This window comes from Dermacentor andersoni, chromosome 8, assembly GCF_023375885.2.
Source record: "Dermacentor andersoni chromosome 8, qqDerAnde1_hic_scaffold, whole genome shotgun sequence".
Taxonomy (NCBI): Eukaryota; Metazoa; Arthropoda; class Arachnida; order Ixodida; family Ixodidae; genus Dermacentor; species Dermacentor andersoni.
Genome location: NC_092821.1, coordinates 46409619 through 46430766, shown reverse-complemented (window position 1 = coordinate 46430766; position 21148 = coordinate 46409619). Strand labels below are relative to the sequence as shown.

At 43.0% G+C, this 21148-nt stretch overlaps 1 protein-coding gene across 1 annotated transcript in view; it reads right to left on the bottom strand.

Annotated features, from left to right (window-relative positions):
• LOC126526167 (cardioacceleratory peptide receptor-like) overlaps positions 1 to 10413 on the bottom strand; it is a 229294-nt gene extending 218881 nt beyond the window's left edge. The window contains exon 1 of the mRNA XM_050174118.3: positions 9769 to 10413. Coding sequence (XP_050030075.1) covers positions 9769 to 9837 — 69 coding nt within the window. The 5' untranslated portion in view covers positions 9838 to 10413. The remainder of the gene's footprint in view (positions 1 to 9768) is intronic.
• Positions 10414 to 21148: the final 10735 nt, after the last annotated feature.

Below are 21148 nucleotides of genomic sequence, written 5' to 3'. Positions count from 1 at the left end.
AAATCAATAACTTGCTCATGCTGTGTCGGGTATTGTATTTGGTTGGATGCATTTCAGTAACAAGCATATTCCCTTCTACAGGACGTTCCAGTTATCATCAGAAGCTCTTAAATAAAGCTGATACACGATTGTGAGTGAAATTTACGCCTGTCAGTAATCCTTTCGCACCCAACGCCAAAGTAAATTTCGTGTGGTAAATACAGGCTAAGTATACGAGCTTTGCACATTTTTTTAATTTTAATTCACGATGCCACCTAAGATGAAGTAATCGCTGTTGTGTCCTAAAGAAAACTATTCAGTCATTCTCATCGCGCTTTCCCAGGCACAATAATTTATTTCGCACGTTTATTAGAGCCCGCGAAATCCAAAGGGTGTCGGCTGGACGTCCTGACATCAGCCTTCCCAAAAGTGGCTTGAAGTAATTAACTCCGCTCATTACTCCGCTCATTACCTAAATGGACAACCACCTGGTCAATGCGAAAGGCTGCAATCGTCGCGCGGAACACACAGCTTGTGACTACCAGAAGCCAGCGCCGATAGTGTGCCCCTTCTAGGCGACAGCCTAGTCAAGCAGCGAGATGAATTCCGTAATGTCGCTTTTCAAACTACTGGTGCTGCTAGGGTGGTTGCTTGGGCTAGTTGGTAATTCATGATCAAAAATAACGTACAGCGCGAAGGAAAAGGACAGCGAGAGACGACATACACAGGGCTGAGACGACATACACAGCGCTGTGTATGCCGTCTATCGCAGTCCTTGTGCTTCGCGCTGTACGCTATTTTTGGTGCAGCTGTTTGCGGGTGCGCGATCACGCAGCTCGTATTTCGCGTGCTACGATTGGAGCGCGGTAAAGTATTCATGCATGAGCTGCTGCGATAAAACTGATTCAGCGGGTTGCTTTAGCTTTTCTCATCAGAACCCACGGTCTGAATTTAAAAAGAATGTCAAAGAATGCCATCCGATTAGCTGCACAAATAGCAAACAATAATAATCCTCGTGGCTGAACGGTCTGGTGACAAAACGCTCAACTTCTCCGATCGAACATTATGCCTCTATATTTAACAGCTCGGCTAATATTAGCTAGGTTACATTGCATAAAAAGATAAAAACAGCCGTGAGTTCATTTTTCTCCCGACAAATGAGTTAAGGTTTAAGTAGGGCATTCGTTTACGTCATTAGCTAAGACGCCATCTGTGTCGTAAATGTGCCGAAAATTTCCGCACATCTTTGCTCGTGGAGTAATGAACATCCGGCTAAATCGATGTATGTACCCTTTCACTGTTCCCTTGCTTTTTTCCTTATGTAGTTTTGTTGACCTAACGTTACCACCGCCTGTAAAGAAAAATCGGCAAAGCGAATAATTCATGCAAGCTGAGTTGTGTCTGCATTTGGTATCAGAGGGTCCTAGAGCGTGGTCGTAGAGCTTAATCGCAGGCCTGAGAACGCTCGTGCATTACTGCACGGAGACTGCAGGAATAATTTTTAAGGAAAATCGCACGGCGACGCTATGGAGAAGGTTAGCAATCATCTTATGGGCGACTTCAAAGCTCAGTGGTTAACCAGAGTAATGAGATGTATCCCTTAAGCTCTTTATTTTAGATATGCTGTTCGGAATATGCCGTACGCGAGCGTCGTGAGAAAGTTGGTAGATTATTGCTCCACAGACATAGTGAACGCCTAAAGGTGCAGACATGCTTGCACAAACAATACAAGCAGCCGTCTGCCGGTACCCAGGAACACAAGGAGCATAAGCGGAAGTATTGATGAGGAATCAATGGACACTTTTTGGAACTGTCTAATACACAGCGTCTTTTCTAGGCTGTGAATTATGGTTCCTAGCACATGATACTTTAACACATACGAAACAAATCGAATATTTGAATGAAGAGTTGGAGGCACCGAATATTCTCGTTCGAATACCCGATTATCCGGCTAACCAGTTACATGAACCTCGCTGATGTAACATTGATGTCACCTGTAACGAGGCCTTTAAAAGATTAGGTTACTTACATCGTACGCTGCGTCTTCCTCCTGAAGAAACTAAACATCTTACATATAAGACCCTCATTGGCCCCATCCTCAAATATGGCTGCGTTGTGTGAAATCCATCCAAGCACTGTGACGTCAAAAAACTAGAATCAGTACAAAAAAAGGCAGCGCGTTTTGTTTGTAGGAGCTATGAGAAGGAATTTTAACCGCCTTACTCTCTTCCCGTACTTGGTCTCACTCCTCATGCAGAGCGCCGCAAACTTGAATGCCTAAAACTCGTTCACACGTTAATCAATTCTCCTCGCCTGTCCTCTCTAGGTAACCATTTGACTTCTTCCAAACCCTCATGTACGAGGAGTTACCATGCTCTAAATATGTCAACCATTTTGCCCGCACCGGTTCCTTTAAATACAGTTTTTTCCATCAACGATTGAAGTCTGGAATTCATTACCGGTCTACATTCGTTCAGTACCACTGAAACAATTCACGCAAGCTTGTTTACAAATGTTTGTACGTTTCTTCATCCCACTCCTGCAATAGCCTCATTGAGGCGGCAGTAAGTACAAATAAATAAAAAAAAAATAACCATTATATGCGCTGTCAGAAATCCGCATTACCAGATAACGGATTTTCAAGACCAGATAAACTCCCATCCGACTAAACCAGAAAGCCGGTTTGACGTATATTCATGGCAAACATTATAACACCCAATCAAACACACACACACACACACATACATATATATATATATATATATATATATATTAGTCTACGAGCATTTGATGGGACTCCGGCAAGCGGTTGGGTAACCGGAACGAGCTGCAGGAGAGGGGACAATCGTCCGGTAAATGATATCCAGGACGTTGTGGCTCGTGCACGTACCACACCTGTACACACATACACATCTGTACCTGTGTAAATTTTCGTCTACAAGGTTGTCAGGGTATTTCACCAGTTCCTATCAGTTCTCGAATGGCGCTGTCAAAAGAGCACAGATGGTAAAAAGAAAGTTTGCATGCGTGCATGCATTGGACTATAAATTACGCAACATAACATTTGGCATTGAGCACATGCGCGTCTTGTGGAATTGAAATTCTGTTGAGATGTGGAGCTTCTATACTGTATCTGACTGCATTAGTCAGATTGAGTTTACAAAGTTGGGTTTTGAAAATCTTCGTTGCTAGCCGAGTGTTGCAACACCATATGATCTCCGAATGAGCAACCGGTCCTTGACAATAGACGAGGGAATTTACTAATATTTCTGATGCACAATCCAAACTGTGCTCGATATTTCGTAGTTCGCAATTTACAAAAAATAGTTTGCATGGTGTGATGAGCTTTCTTTTTGCATTACTTTGCTTAGGAGGTAATAAAATCACGATCGTCGCTGAATATATAGACCTTCGTGTATTGCCGCCAGAATTCTTTTTTATTATAATTATCTGTTCTAAATGTCAACAAGAATATTGAGTGGCCTGATCAAGAAAATACCGAAGACTATCAAGGTAAGAAGAAATTGCAGGGCTTTTTAGCTGTAGAATATTCCGGCTCTCATTATGGAAATTCATATTTCCTGCGAGAAAATTAATGCTGGGCTGCAATATAGAGAAGTTAATTTAGTTGCTTTTGGCAATCAGGCGAATTGTGAAGAATTTGGCTGTCGCTGCAATGATGAGAAGCGCCTTGATAGCTGCACTGCATAATTTATTTTCTGCAATAGCAGATATGTCATTGTGATATTACCAGCAGTGCAATGACATAATGAAGCATAAGGTATGCTTTATGGTGTACCGAACTGAATCACTTATACTGAGTTGGATTTCAGTGAAGACAAAGAAGATCGGCGTTATTCGGGATATTTTTATATTTTTTGCAGACTAATGTATTTGATGATACACAATGGTGGAACAAACTAAAATAACAGTAAAGCACTCGACCTTTTGTAGCAGATGGAGTGAGGGGTCACGTACTAAATGATTGGGCGCAGGGATACCTTTCAGAAGTGTTTACGCAACAACTACTTACCGTCATACTCAAATTTCTAACGGAAGTTGTTAACGAGAAAACACTGTGTGTTTTCGAGCGACAATAATGCCCTGCTAGAATTTTGCTCACCTTTAAATAACTAATGAAGTTATTTAAGAACAAGGAGGGTGATCGTCAATAACCTCTCTGCGGCACGTAGGTTGGGCTGACCTCATATAACAATTTCCGACTTATACAGTTGTTTAAAAAAAGAATCTGTAAACCAAGCTGATCATTCCCGAGTAAATGTGTTAAATTATTTCGAAGAGCACTTCAGACATTTACTCAAAAGAACACATAAGAAAAATATTATTTTTTAGGTTTTTATGGCAGCGTTCCACAAATCCTTGATATAAAGGGTGTTTTCTAACTTCATAAATGTTTTTAGAGAAACCTACATATTTTGATCAAGCTACGTCACCACAAATTAGTTATCTGATTATCATTATGTGCAAGAAAAATAAAAGCAATCCAGTCCGTAATTAATGTAATCACAATATAAACTTATTAGCGACAAAATTTTCGGCACATGTTCCTAATTCAAACTTGACACAAATCGCCGTAGAAATCTAGTTACACATTTCTATATTTCAACATGGCCGTGTGGTTCATTATACATGGCATCAAATAATTGTTCAATTCCTTTGATGGCCACGCGACAACGCAAAACGCAGCTCTCCGTCCAATCTTCTTGTCACGCAGAAGTCTTTCGTACAATGAAGCTGTTGCAACTTCCCTCTTTGCACGAGCTCATTCTGACTGGTCGCTGGCACCACTCGCAAATGGAATAGTAGTTACTTTACCAGTAGGGCCGAGACAGGCCCCTCTATGGCGCCGCATGGCGCATCTTTATTTTATGCAGCCCTCCTACGTCACAGGGGGGTGGCACCAGGACACCCACTTTGCGGTGCGACGTGAGTAATCAGGTAAATTGAAGCAATAATTTGATGCCAGTTATATTGGTCGACATGCCCATTTCGAACTGTAGACACACGTAAATAGGCCGTTGTGATGGCTACTTGCAACATTCCAAGTTTAACATTTGCGTGGAGTTTGCAACGTTAAAGTTAAGTCGAGCAATCAGTTAGGTTAATCACTCACTTGCTCAATTTTTTCTCGCAAATGACGTCCTCCTGGGAGGATAATTGATCCGTAGTGAGCTGATTCAATCGAATTTTGTAGATCTTTTAAAGTGTTCTAATTACCAAAAATAACACTCTTTACGAATTTCGATAACAATAAATTGAAGCTTCCAGGATTTGTCGTGCCCCTGCCTCCATAACTTGATGAAGCACAGGGTTCGGGAAAAAACCAAGTTCACCGAAGATCAAGTGTGCTGCACAGTAATGAAAATGGTAGTGTGCGTTGGTGCTGTACAGTCATCAAGATTGAGCCCCGCATAGCAGATTCAGTGCCAATGTGCTGCCAAATCTAGCTTTTGTTAAGAAAATCTACTCTTTCCAGCCACATGCTGTGGCTCTGCAGATGCCAGTACGAAATATTTTGCATTATGTCGTGAAATGGTACCGTTATTTCACAGTGACTACTCGGCTTGCAGCTGTGCTGTTCACTATGACTTGTAAAAATGGCACAGTTATCTTTTTAGCAGCGATCACTTCTACGTTCCTCTTTGCTTTTGATTGCAGCGAAAAATGAACTGCGTCACTTATGTGCAACTATATTATTTGAAATGAGAGAGCTGCAAGCTTAAAATGTGTCTCTCAAATTTACATATAACTCCCGTGAAAAGCAGTATGACTGACGTTTTAGCTTTTACTCCCCACCAGATGGCATTATTGTGTCGACTTGGTGTGTTTGACAACATTGCCGTATTAAGAAATCTAAAACAATATGTCCTTCAGCCTCGTTGTCGTCTTTTCTTCTGGGCGCATTCAACACTTTTTCGTAAGTGTCAGAGTGTGTCTTTAATGCTCGTTACAAGTTGACAAAAGTGGGTCGACCCAAAGCACTCTAGGTGAGAAGAGTGAGGAAGCACAACATTAAAATGTTCCATAAAGAGCGCACAGAGTACGCACACATTACTCACAAAGAATGCTGCACAACTAAGCGCGAAAGTTCGCTAGTTCACACTTTAGTCTTGACAAAAAAGCATAGACGTCATTCTTGCGACCCAGCAGTGTACGAGCAACGTAAATGAACAATTTCTTCAAATTAAAAAAGAACTGCACGTCAATAATGTAAATATCAAGTAAAAAAGTGGAATGATTGGCGTCGAATCTGGGTCTCGGTGGGCTTAGGTGGGTTGAAATTTGTTCGGTGGGGAATAGCGTGCTTTCTGCTTCAGCACTGAGGCCTTGGTACTGCTACCAGAATTAGAGCGTACACTATGAAAAAGTTAGGCATCCAAAAAAAAAGGCAGGGTACAATGAGGACATTTTCACGTCGTGTTACTGCGACGTTTTACTTCATTATCTCGAAGACTAATTACTCACTTGGCACACATAATTCAGTTTACTCGTAAGTGGAAATGCTTAGTCCACCTGCAAACTTTTGTCAACTGCCGTATATTATGATGCTTTTATTTCGGGTTTGATTTGTAACCTATAACTGCATAACCATTTGTGAGTAAGAGAAGCTTGAATCAAAGAACGTCTTGGGACATTTATTGGCAAGTAATCTATTAAGAGATGTTTTATTCAGTTAAGCCAAATATTGTATTTCTGGCTTTATGTATCACATACAAAAGCATCAATTGTTTCGTATCATATTCTTTGTGTGCATGAAAAAAACTTTTCTAGCTTTGCTTTTTAACATTAGGATGTATTATCAAACGAAAAAGAAAAGCCTTATACCGCACGTTGACCTTTCCACTCTAGACGCTCATGTGATTTTCTGAAACTTACGACCCACTAATGCAGCAAAACGCGCCAAGTTTCCTCATGTTAGATTCAATTCTTTTTTCTTCAGAAAAACATCACTTGCGCCGAGACATTGATCTTAGTTAATAACAGGAAGCTTTATTTCGGGCGCACATACGACTTTGATATTCAAATACATGTAAAAAGCCGAACTGCTCTAATGGGAAAACCGCAGAACTGATTCGAATAAAACTTGAGGTATGTATAAGAAAACCTGAATTCTAAACACTGTAGGAAGCGAAATTTAGATTTGCGGCCTCTATGTTTCTTTTTTTGAGAAAAATTGGCAAAGCAGTACTATAAAAATACTCTGAAGCACAAATTTTAGAAATCCATAATTTTGCACCAAACACAGACATCTTCGTTATAAAACTGTGTCTCTTTGAGCACCCAAAGCGGCCAAATGTGACATATAACTGCACAGCTCAGGCGACATTGGTACAATGCTTACATTGGTTTCACAAACGTACACCCCGGAAATGGGCGAGAGGTTTCAGAGCATTGTAAATGTTGCAATTTCAGCAGATTTACCTGCCTCAGCAGATGCAGCTTGAAAAATTGTGATGTCATTTCTTATTGCTGAGATACAGTTTTGTTATTTTAATTTAGTGCCTTTTTAAATTTTGGTATGTCAGTAATTCGTGTAAAGCACAACCGATCACCTAATATATGCCTTGCTCCCTACACTCTGTGCATTCAAATTTCTTTTCCCTTAAATAGAAAAATTTCAAGAATCGTGCACCGGTAGAGAACAAAATTATTTATAAGCTCCGGAGTACTAAGCCAGGAGTTCCTCAAGTAAAGCAGGCTAGATCGGTTGCAAGATGTCAGCTCATATACTTAGTAGTCCATGACTGTTTTTATCGTTCGATTCTTCAAAAAAGAGCGTGGCACTTACAAAGTCCTTACCGCACCGCTCGCCTTTCGGCCTCGACTTCCTTTCAATTGAACGCTATAAGAACAATCATGATTTACTTGAGTCGGGTAAGCTGCAATCTGCCGCGCCACTATTGGGATCTGCTCAGTTTGAAACGAGAACGTGACTTCTGAAATTTGCCTCCAGGTTTGGCATAACAAAAGAAACAAAGATGTCTTTGATTGTTAGGGAAGTGGACTTTATTGAAGTGCGGCAACGTAGACGCGGTGGTATGCAAATTGTAAGGAATTCTCGTTGCCTAACAAAATGGGACAGTATTAATTTCCCGTACAAGTATAATAACGCAAAAAAAAAATAATGACGCGGAAACATACATTGACTGGACGGGTGCCAGGATGTGTTTTACTTCGCTCACTTTCCTTCCGCACCACAATAGTTACACGTTTCAGTACGCCTGGGCAAGTAGGTGGAGCAAAATGCCTTTTTAGCTGCAAGTACGACCTTTCTAAGAGTTTGAATCGCACCCTGAGAATTCTAAGTGATGTGACGTGGAACGGTCATAACGCGTTAACGCAAAATGTCCAATAAATTGCTGCAACAAACCATTTCGAAGCATCGACCTCATATGCATGCGTAGTTATCAATTGAAGCTGAAGCGATTCTATGAAGGTTATTTAGAGCACGAGTGGGGGCTGAGTTCAAGTACAAATGATTGTAAGACAGAGGAGTTCCTGGATCGTGTCATTGGTTTAGAGTCATTTATGCAAACAACGATATCGTGATTTAATGTCTGGACTATATTATTAAAATATTTTCTTGGATGAGCTACGCGGCAATTTACTGGGACATTGATTAGAGAATATCAAGCTTGAAGGTGCAAGAAAAGTGATCCTTTGACTCTTCTAGATTATGTGAACTCAGTTACTAACGATCACCATCGGTCCTATAATATTCTTAAGAGTAACGAAGGCTACCGGAAGTTAGTTATTGAACAGTAAAATATCAAGTGTAATTCTTGATACAAGGAATTCACAAACTATTTTTCTCAACTTTCGCGCATGCTAAGAAAACAGTAAATGTAAAACTTCTGTCGGACACAAAGGCACCTTAAAACAGCCTTTTCATAATATCTGAAAAGGTGTGAAGCAGACGCGATGGATATGTCATAACGATTGACCGGAGTAAGAGCGGCAACAGGTGTTTGTTGCGCGATATTAGATGGTCTTCATTTCAAAGATGTCAGCAGGAGTCTTAAAATATCCTTGATTTATGCAAAGATGTGCCCACGTAAGGCTAACTGGATTTTTTTTTCGTCCATTATGTGCCTTTTGTACGGGAGATAGGTGATACAAAAGCAGTCACTAACGAACCAGCTGTCGACTGGAGTTGTGTATGTGCCTCTCGCTGGTTATGGAGCTGGCGTTTGTGCTTCTGTGCCAAAACCTTAATTTTCTATTGTGTCTGTGTTGCTTTCCAGTATTTTTGGCACTATTATACAATTTATGTCGGAAAGCCTTCTTCGACACGTTGTAGTGCACCAATGTCTTTCCGAGTACATGACGAATATCATCTACAAAAGCGCGAGCGTACTTGCTGAGCATGCACTAAAATAGTGCACTTTAGCAATTTGGAGGGAAGCTTGCAGTAGAAGACTTTTTGACTCTTACACATATTTTTGAGAGCGCATCATAAGCCCCGACAAACTGGTTGCGATAGGTATGATCCGGGCTTCTGCTTGGCGCTTTAAAATTTGCAGCAACGTAATTTCATATATGAAATGGTTGTACCAAATCTGTTTCGTACTTAGGAATAGAAAACTTCAGCATACACTTCGCTATCGCGTAAAGAAGTATCGCGAGGTAGTGTGTTTGCTAAATATCTCATTGTTTTTTTTTTTCATTTCAGAGAAAATGATCAAATACAGAAACGGTGCTGAAACTCCCGGAAATCATTTACATGGCGACATATGATTTTAGCGAATAGAGTGTCGCCTTTCTTACCTGGTAAAAGTCGAACGGTTCCAACTCGGTGACGTTGGCCAGACTGTCGTTGATGTCCTTGAAATCCATAGTGAAGACAGGCCGCAGTTTTGGCTCCTAACGTTTCATAAATAAATGATGCATACGTCCTTCTTCATATATTCAATGATCACCGTGGAAATATCTAGCTAGGATCAAGGCAATTAGGAAGGAACTTTGTCCGCCAAGCGCCACAATTAACGGAGCTCTAGAAAAAAAAAAAAGAAACAGCTGCTTCTCCAGGTTGTGCGCTTGCTCGACAAACCTGTCCACAGCGAAAGCACTGCGCCCTGCGACCTCACACCTTTGAAGCGCTTCGCACGCAGCCCGCGTGCGGCGAACCCGAGCTCGAAGCCCTCGATCCAAGGCGACTGGCACGCACCGGCCCGTCCGAGATGAAGTAACAGAGACGCTCTGAAATTCCAGGGTTCCAGCCGACCACCGATCTGGTCCCGCCCTCACTTTTCACCCTCACTCCTTATTCCTCCTCCTTTCCCTGCTTCTTCCAATTCGCTGTCTGCAGCGCTCGCCGGGCAGTGCTGCCATCTTGCGGCGGTGCCGGCGATGGCGCTGCACCACGGTGGAACGGCGCGGGGGTTGACAATCTCGGTGATCTCGCCGCGCGCCTAACCGGAGTCGCCACAGCGGTATTTGTTGCTCATCGCGCGGAGTATTTCATGCGGTTCGTATCTACGCTTGTTGTACGCACCTGCAATCAGCGTGCATTTTCATGTGCAGAATTTATTTTTGTGCCCAATTACGTCAAATGGGAATTGCGCCGTATTTTAACTTTTAAGGTTCACGTCCAGCGCGAATTAAAGAAAAAAAAAACATTGTTTGCTCAAAATTTTGTCAAAATGTCAAGCCTTCGAGACAACTTTGCATTGATGAGTGCTTTCAGATGCATATTCCGCGCGCCCCTGATGCTATTAAGTCTTGGCGGGCTAATATCGAAGCGCAGATGTCTTATTTTCTAGCTCTCTGAGAGCCTCTATAGCTTCCTATTGCTGTTTTGCGGATCATAGTGCCCATGCTAAACCGAAATGCAGTAACTTACCATAAATTACAGAATTAAGTGCTTTACATTTTCCTCAAGCATCATCCCTACATTGGCGCCAAACTAATTTCTAGCTTTTGCGCCAATATTTAGCCAGGGAAGGCTGTACTGAATCACAAGTCAGGGAAAATAACCTCCAAACAGAAGCGATGGTGCCAAAGGTGCTTCGATATAAAGTAAATTTTAAAATTCTAGAATCTGCTAAGCGTAAATATTTGCGTATGTCAGTCTGAGCTAGACAGGTGTTCACAGTAACATGGAGACGAACCCACAAAGACTGCCAACAAGAGATATCTCTGAAGCCTAAGGCATCTGTGGCTGTGGATGTCTATCGGTTCTATGGCTCCGGGGTGTCTCTCGTTACGGTGTGTACGTCATTTGATGTACGAACAGCGATGTTCACGTCTGTCAGGAAATATATGTCAACCCTCACAAAAGCCACGTGCAATCGCTTGAATTTCTGATTCAACGAAATATCTTCGTTACAGCTTATCACAATGCACTGCTGCAACGCTTGCAAAATTTAAGCAGATAATAATGTTGCTTATTTCAATCATATTATACAGGCGCACAGGAGTGAATAATATGAACAGTTTCGCCATAAAAGCAAAGCATTCACAGCCATAGACAGCTGGGACTTCGTTTTGAATACCAGCCATTTCGTATTTATTTTCATGCATCATTATGTTCGATTTGACTGTGTAACGTGCCAGCAATGTTCAAGCGAGGCACTGTAGCACTGTTTTATGACCAAAGACAGGATTGTTAGGAATTAGGAAAGTGAGCTTTAGGCGCCAAAAGTAGGCAAGCAATACAGCGCTTTAGCCGTCGAACTTGGTAAATGTAGGTACCCCAAATTTCGACAAAGACACGAATAATTTCAAACTATTACATAGGCAACCTGTATCTACGACATCAAAATAAATGTGATGATTTTGTACAATGAAAGCTGCCTGCAGTTGAACGTAGCCACTTAATTGTCTAATAATATTGCTGGACTAGTGACGGCCAATAGGCTTAATTCAACAAGCGCACTGCTCACATTCATGTTCAATGGCCACTGTCTCTTTCCCGAGACAACGCATTAGTGAAACAGACATGAAAAATAGGGCGTCAAGTATTTCAAGACACTGATTGAAGGAAACGCTATTTTATGTCTGTCTGATGCACATAAATTACAAAACAACAAAGGTAGACAGAAGCAAGAAGCGCAAGAGACACGACGGTTTATTGAGAAATTAACGTGTGACACCAGGTCCAACTCTGTCAATTTTCTGAAATGTAAAATTAAGTTATGGGGGCACCGGAGCAATTCTTATGATATGTAAATGCGAGAGCCTTGCTTGTAGCTGAGTGTGTCGCTGAGTTGTGTTGGCGGGTTTAGTGCTGCTGCGTCGAACGTGCGCCCTGATTGAAGTCGCCTACGACGAGCATGGACGAGACGCACCATAGAGCTGAAGACAGATTCCTATACACAAAGGCTGCCGCGTCCACGTCAGACAGGTTTGGCGCCTCGTATGCGCACATAACCAGAGTCCGTTTCGAAGACTTGTGCAGCACACATCTCCGCTTGCGCAAAAGCAGGCTCCGAGCTGGACGGGTCATACATAGTTGGAGTCCTGGCTTGGCATATGTGGCGACGTCGGCGGCGACGTTGTCGGCTTGGCGGCGCACACGAACGATTATCCCGCGATCTGTCTCTTGTCATCCGGCCTCATCCACGTCTGCGAGAGGCAAAGTATGCCACCTCTTTTGACGTTCACATCGTGCGCCACGTAGTCCATGTGTTTCTGTAGAGAACACGCGTTGGCGCGTGCGACGAGGCATCCTTCCCGATCCGCATTGCGTTTGCACTGCGCCAAGCGCTATCTAATGAATAGTCCGCCAGGCAGAGCCTAACCATGTGCACAGCCTCAAAGAGATTCATCACTGTCTCCCTGTTGCGACGGTGTTGCAATGCAGCGGTGGCGCCGTGGTTAGCGCGCTCGGCTTCGGAGTGGTAGCAGTAGCGGTAAGGCAGAGGATAGAGTCCTCACTGTAGCGCATTTTTTAGTCAGATGGAGATGACGTAATTCGTGTGCCGTTTTTCTGCCGCGGCCTTTCTGCCCGGGCTTTTTGATGACGGCGGGGTTGAGCAATGAGCGAAGTAATGCTCCCGCATTAAAAAATCGGATTATGCGAATCGTACAGGCACGACTGTTCCAACCCTGCTTAATGTACACTAACACATTTGAAGCTGACTCGCACGCTCTTCAGATTTAGTGGATTAACCTACAACAGGTTACCAGAGTGCTCTGCGGAAAAAACTGCGAATATTTCTTTGACGACAGAAAATCGCTCGTTGTTCACCAAGACCGGGTGTAACATTTCTGCTACTGGTTCATAAGGAACAGGGCTGATTCGTTGTTGCGGATACAGAATTAGCGCAAGAGAAAGAGGGAGAGATGCAAATGAGAGAAAGGCAGGGAAGTTAACCAGACGTAAAACCTCCGGTTTGCTACCCTGCACTAGGGGAAGGGGAAGGGGAAGTAAAGACGGAAAGAAGAGTGTGACATAAATAAAAGCGTGAGAAAAAATATGAAAAGGGATGAAATGGGGTCATTATAGTCTTTCTAATAGGCCACTGTCACGTAGAAAAGTCAACGAAGCCTTGACCGACTTTTGCTGCGACGACAGTTCACGTCGGCATTCCAAAACTGAGTGTTCTGAAAGTGGCCTGTCGTCAAGGAGTGCAAACGCGGTCGCTAGTGACAGCCGGTGCGCGCTGTATTGAGGACGGTGGTAAAGCACGTGTTCGATGGTCTCCTCGCCGCCGCAGTGTCTGCAAGCCGCGCTGTCGTCCATACCGACTCGGAAGGCGAAGGATCTTGTGTAGGCGATACCAAACCACAGTCGGCAAAGTACTGCTGTTTCGAGTCGAGAGAGTCCAGATGGAGGTCGAAGTCGAAGGGATGGGTCCAGAATTAGCGCAATGTTCCTAATTAGGGTTTAGCCGAAAATTTCAACTTCGTTCATAGTGTTTGTGAGGAGCGCGAAGTTGCCGCATTTGTATGCCAGCCCTCTCTGGAAGCTATCCTCAGAGAGGGCAACTTTAGCCTTTCTGAATGGAGCCCCTTTGGCATCTCAGCAAAGCAGTACTTGTAGTACTGAACAGTTTCTAGCCATGTTTCGCTAAGCCTGACAATGCACTTGGGCGGGTCCAGTAACTTCTTGAACTAGTGCATGCGAAAGGCTGTATTCAGCGACACGGCCTTGGCCAAAACAATGAACTCGTTAACGTCCTCAAAGTGCTTCCTCAGTTCTTCACTAACGAGGCCAACTGCATGTGCTACGCATGTGACATGCATAATCTGCGGGTAGAAGGTCTTCAATAGATGAGCAGCAATGTGCACGCATGCTGTAGCGTCTGTGAAGAGTAACATAGCTTCAGCGTCTCTGACTCCAATAGGGCCATAACTTTCAGGGCTTGGTTCACAGTGTACGCTACAGACCACCCTTTGTTCTCCCTAAAGCTTTGAGCCCACTAGGCAATGGGTTGTCTTGCCGTTTGCTGCATGGTTCCTAGCTAGAAAGTGAGCGAAACTGCGCCTTTTGACCAGTGTAGCATGGGCTAAGGAAACCGAAATTCAGGAGCTACCAAGTAATGCTATTCTATACATAGGCGGGGGCAGTTCTTTCCGCTATGTACACTCTAATCGCACCCTGTGGTTGTAATATTTCTGTAGGAATTGTTTCAGGTCACGACGTTCAAATTTTTGCACACGGAATACTGGCAGTGACTAGAGCCTCGCACAAATCGGCTTGGAAAGTGTTCTTGCTGCCCTCATCGAAGGCTGTTGTCAAAAACGTTTATTTGGATGTTGAGGATTTCTCGCTCTTCACATTTGCCAGGTGACCTTCTGGCTCCTAATTGTTGTCTCGGATGCTACTTCTCGCAAGTACTCTGCACAAATGCGTTAGGACTTCTTAATTGCGAAGCGAATATAAATAAAGTGAGAGCACCAATAAACATGCAAAGGTGGATCATAACGCCCATAGATGAGTGCTTGAACCTTCCTGCCACTTCATGTTTGATGGAACTACTCGAACACAGTGCCACCACGATGGTTATGCGACCACACCATACTGAAACCACCAGGGGTAGGTCAGCTCCCACGGACATATTAGACCTACGCAGCACCCACACTGCTTGCGAGGTCAATTCGGGAAATTCCAAAATGGCGAGGTTTAAAGCAACGCACCAGCATGTAGCAGAATTAAAGCAGCCTTGGCATGCTGTAGCTCGGTCAATCTTTCGGGCATCGCAGTGTATTGAACCGTGTAGTTTTGAGGTGAACCTAGTTTAAACTAATATTTATTACACAGCATAGCCATGCTCCGGGTGTCACTCCTATGTTTTAAAAACATCGCTTTTCAGTATCAACCGACCAATTTCTCATTGGATCAACAAATGACTTGATTTTCACTTTACGCCGCAAGAACGGTACATAGAATTGTCACTGACTCCTACAGGGTCCCTAAAATACTACTTTCGAATAAACGAAAGGGTACTGAAAGTTGACAGCGAACTCTGTACACAACCTTTGCATACAAAACAAGCAACTTTAGTGCAACGAAAGGAACCCTAGCAGCGTTGTCTGTACATTTCAAAGCAATGCAGCTGCTTCCTTGTTTCTCTTACTGCATGGAAAAATATAAACGAAAAGCAACCGCAGCGAATTCGATTAGAGCGGCTCAGCGACCGCGCCACCAGACGTCAGCCAACGACGCTTAATGGACAATTCAATGTTTCGGGTGACAGAAATAAAACGCGCACGCCACGTTAGGAATGTGGAATTTTTAGCGCACTATTTGCAGAACACGGTCTCTCCTTCTGCAATATGTCACTTTGAGTTAAGTGTCCACCGCCGAATAAACGCAGTCTTGAGTGTCTTCCTTTCAGGTATGGCCGAGAAGCCCGGAGCGGTGTTGTGGTTGAACTTGAACGCCACTGAGTTCAGATCTGTCACTACTGAAAGGTAACAACAGCACGAATCTGAAACTCCACTCTAAGCGAAACTGAAAGATTAATGTTGTTTAAAGGGTGGCGCAGTGCAATATCGGCATTTATAGGTCGTAACGGGGGAAATACGCAGTTGAGGGCATTATAAAAACAGTACTGTACGTCTTATTACTACTCAATGGATGTTCACACATTGAAAAGGGTTAATAGGGAAGCAAGAAACAATATACACATTTACCTCAAGTCCGGTCTGTTATTGCACTCGTGGCGTATAACCGCTGCGGTGTTCTCGGTCTTTGTTTGATATGTCATATCGCATGTCTACATATTACCACACTCCTTTTATTTCTTTGCAAAGGTGCATAGTCGTAGCAAACTCTAGATAATACAGGGCACTGTGATCCATTTTGCATGTAACAGATAGAGCGAAATGTGTGGACCTGTTATCTGGTCCCACTGGTGATGTAAAAAATTGTGATGGTCAACCACGGTCCACATTTTACCGTGACTTTTGCTTTGGATAACATTAAATTTCTTGCTAATATTAGAGTTAAGCTCGGTAAGGCGGTTATAAATTGTAGAAGACGAAGACGATGACCCACGCGGTGATTGTGGTAGAGGTCATGTTGCTTGCTGACACAGTTGTTCTGATCATCATCAGCAGCAGCAGCCGCAAAGCTTATTTTCCCTTAAGGACCCCTGTCGGGGTATTACATAAAGGGGGGGAGGGTTTACAGAAGATAAGAATAGAAACAAAGATATGCTTACAATTTCTTACAAAACTCAGCCTGTGGATTCGTATCTGAACAAAAAAAGAAAACAAAAGAAGCCAGGAGGCACACTGAATAGAATACAAAAGCAAATCAGCAGAACAGTCACAATGTTAGACGGCAATCGCAAAAGAATGAAGGCACAGTACAGTCATTAAAGGTTAGGGTTTGAGGTGATCAGTAAGCAGCTGCTTGAAGACAGTGGCGTTACGCTCATTGACAACTCTATCTGGGAAATTGTTCCACTCTGCAATGGATACAGTGGATGCTGCAAGAGTTAAAAAGGCGACAAGATGTATGGTTTGGTGGGATTAGAAGCCTTTCATGCAGTTCAGGGAAGCTATAATAAAGTGGCTGGAAAAGGGCACAGTTTCGCAATTTTGCGACGCAACACCAGTGGTTCGAGTCCCAGAAATGATTTAATCGTACTGACACTTTCTTCAAGGCTGTACGTGGAACTGATGGATCTAGCGGCACGATATTGTATTGATTCTAATATATTAAATAAGTAAGCTTGGTGCTGGCTCCAAATAGCGGAGGCGTGTTCAAGTTTGCTTCGAATGAAACTTTCATAAGCAAGTTTTCTTGTGCAACAGGGGCACAGCGCAAGGGTGCGTCTGACGTAACCAATTAATTTATTGGTGTCGGTAGCCAATTTCGTTATGCGGTCGGACCAGGTCAACTTGCTATTAATAGTAACTACTAGCAACTATTGCCTTAGTTGATAACCCATCTTGCATCTATTGGAAGTGCTCGAATCCTCGCCTCGCCCTCGATCTCTGCACTCGTATGTGGCCGAACGGTTCTTGCCTTTTTACACCACATTTTTACACCAACGAAAAAAAAAGCATGTGTTGAGAACTTCCGAATATGCACACCAGCCAGTTGGGCCGCCGTCAGCCTTGCACTCTAACGCTTACCTCTTTCTCAGCTGTTGTGTCACTGCGGCGGTTCGGCGAGCCAAGTAAATGCACATGATTTTATCTTGACACGTGCTTTGAGTCTAAGCGGAAAACGGTTAAATAACTTTTTGCACAAACTTTATTGTCTGGTTGAAACTGAGCTGGAGGCAAAACGCCCTCATTTTCCCATGTTTTACCACATAAAGGAAGAGTGTATAGTTTAATTGCCTTTTTTCCTTGTAATTATCTCCATCTCTATTCGTTATGAAGAACACATATCCTGTGCAGTTTTGTTTTAATCTTCAAACGTTCAGCAGCCATATTATTCTATTCGAGAAGCGCATTGTAACAGTTCATTAGAGACAACGCCGTGATAGCTAGACTGTAAGACGACGGTGTTTTGGGCGTGTCCCTCTGCAAAATTGTTTCTCGCCTGTTCTTCGAATGTTATTAAGCTTTTGGTATCTATATCAGCTTGCAATCAGAGAATATACTTACGTATTCTGTTGGCGAAGAGATATCAGCATAGATTTTATGTAAAAGCCTCACAAAACATATATATGGTGTCTTCATAGCATAAAAATTACATAATTTAGAAATAAAACTAAGTGTTCTCATCTTTATCCGCTGCACCAAACAAGAAAGAGGATCCTTGTAATGAATACACGGAAGCTCAAGTAATTTTTAGGTGGACAGCTGTTACCATACCCTTAGATCCGAAATTTGATGCGAAGAATACTGGGGGAAAAACCTTACACTGACGTCCTTTACGCGATTTGGCATAGCTTGGCCAAGCAAGCGAGTTCTTGTTTTCTTTTTTAATTTGTATGGCCGATGAGATGCGTAACAGCTTGGACGCATATTTTGGCGTCGGCAAGTGTGTTGCTTCGGATATACATGCGGTTATCAAAGATCGCCCGATTCCTGTGCGTAAAAATCGCTCTAGGGTGGTCGAAAACCCGACAAAAAGGTAGGAACCAAATTCACAAAGCTTCTCGTTCATTATTGCTGTTTTTGATTGGCTGATCGCCTTCGCTAATAACATATCTTACATCACAATTGAATGGCACGAACGCTTTTAACGTAATGGCATAAGAACGTTTTGTGAATATGGGGGGCGGGGCTACGACGCAAATGCTGGCGTTCAAACGAAATTTGAGAGCTAGAATGACCCAAACGTACATATATATATATATATATATATATATATATGTACTCTCCTCGCAGTTAATCTCGGATCAATTTCAGTAAAATTGAAATTGAGTTTAACCGTTGCTCATTGGCGTTATAACGACAGATTTCACGAGAACTTAAGTAACTGTCAGTACACATATACCCACTAATGGATTCGTGCTCTTAACCTCGTACAACATAGCCAATATAGAAACCTTCAAGGATCCACTGTAAAGAACGACTAATTTAGCTTTTCCAAAGCTAGACACAATCAGCGTCACGTACAAACGGAGGAACTGCATGCTGTTTGTCCTGCGACAATGCAACACGCCTGAAACGCTTTTTCTTTCGTCTGCGCTTCTTTCTGCACTAAACCAGGTTGGCAGTACCGGGGCACTTGTCTCAAAGCCCGATGTGCCCCGGAAGGACGTTGGTCTGTTTACTCACTGAGATTGTGTAAACCAGCTTGTTCGATTGGTTTTCCTTCTTTGCGCCGTACTCTTCCAATTTAAACATATAAACAAGGCGGGTTCCGAGCGAATTGATAAAATGCTAGAAGCTGCTGTGAAGGATTGAGCTCATTTCTCGTCGCAGTAGAGGGAATATACTGTACAAACGGAGTTCTGTGTATAGGCGCTCCTTAGAACTCATGTCTGTTTTCGTCGCCAACCTAAATTGTTCATGAATATAAAATGAGACCATAAGAGATGCTCCTCTGCCAAAGATATCCATATATAGGGAAATGGGTGTCTAGGACGAAGAATAATATGCCGCTGACGTGAATAGCTACAGAAATTTCGTCGCTAACTTTATACGACAAAAGGGGGGAAACGAAAAATAAGAAAGACAGGAGGAACTTAGCTTGCTTTATGCAGAAAGTAGCGTCGGCTATGAAGGCGAAATATTTAGAACGAGAAAAAAATAGAACAAGAGAAAGCAAACGTTCGTAAAGAAAAGTCTACAGCCTAAATTCGCGTGGGAGGCAACGAATGATTGCTCAGTGTGATTTGTCTAATACTGCTCAATTTCCATTCCTAAGATATTGGGAAGCAAGCTGCACGGTGAAAAATTGGACACCAACTGCTTCTTTTTGTAGTAATAAAGAAATAGACGCATGCCTCTTCCTAACACTATTTATATTAAAGCAGAAGAGGCAGCATGTGAAATTGAAACTAGCGCAGCGTAATGAAAACCATAATAACGTATTTCATGTTTACAAAACGATACAAGTTCGGTTAGCGAGAAGCACAAATCTTCAGACAAGAAAGTTTCACCACGAAGGCAACTATGATCGCTACGTAAAGAATCCTTGAAGATATCAGCGCATCAGCATTGACATTCGTGAGTTTTCCAAAATGAGAAAACATACAATAAATGAAGACCACCAAGCTTCCTTACCCCATGTGCATATAATAAGCCTATTTTCAGGACTCAGCGTACCCATATCGCATTCGTAATCCCTACAATTTATGCGCATTGCTTTTACTAATGAAAGAGTGTGTCCAAAGAAAAGACCTAGCACGGAAGCCTGATATTGAAACCATTAAGCCACGGACGCATGTGAGAGAAAAGACCTCGACAAGGACTGAGTTACGCGCAGAAAAGCGCATGCATGCAGATTACTAGAACACCTGCTTCTTCCCTACAACACTGTCTCTTCAAAATAGCGCTTTCGGCTAAAGGTAGCTAACGCATACGACACTTTGTCACCAATTTCCTGTAAACGCATTGTTATCGCTACGAGTTGATTAGCGAATACGCACATTACCATTCGATAACATCATGAACATAATTTAAAATTTCGCAATGCTTTGCAATCTTTAGTGTAAAAAGAAAAAAGAACGAATGAAACACAATGCTTCGGCATGCTCGCAAAGCGAATTCGAGTATGCATGAGCAAGTTTCACGTATCCGGTCATATTCGGAACGTGGAGTTCTTACGCGATATGTTTTACGCTTACAACCCTTGTTTCGTTTTAAAGCTACTGCAAGAAGGTAGCGAGTATCGCCAGTGTTATTAAGAGCAGAACAGGGGAAAATCTTGCAGAAAAGCGCGGCTCCCTCCCACGAGGTATAATGCCCGCCTTATAACCACAACGAAAGAATGGTTAAACTGTTCTGAAGGAGACTCGTCCGATAAAGGACCTGGCTACGAGGGACCACTATAATGCCGACTACCATGAGGCAGCATGGCGATGTCAGCCAAGACGCTCAGAAGATCTACCCGTGGAAGAAGACGTGCAGACTGGCTAGCCTACAGGGATAACGTTGTTCAGGGCCCATGACGCGGGTCCTATCATCAGAGTTCCGATGCTGTGTTGCTGAGAGTGTTTCTGCTTTTAACTGTTCTCCTTTAAAGGAAGGAATATGCATCGGTACGCTAATCTGCAGCTTACAGACACACGCGATGCCGTAACTTATGGCGGCGCACACTCTGTGAACACCACTCTTTCGTTTT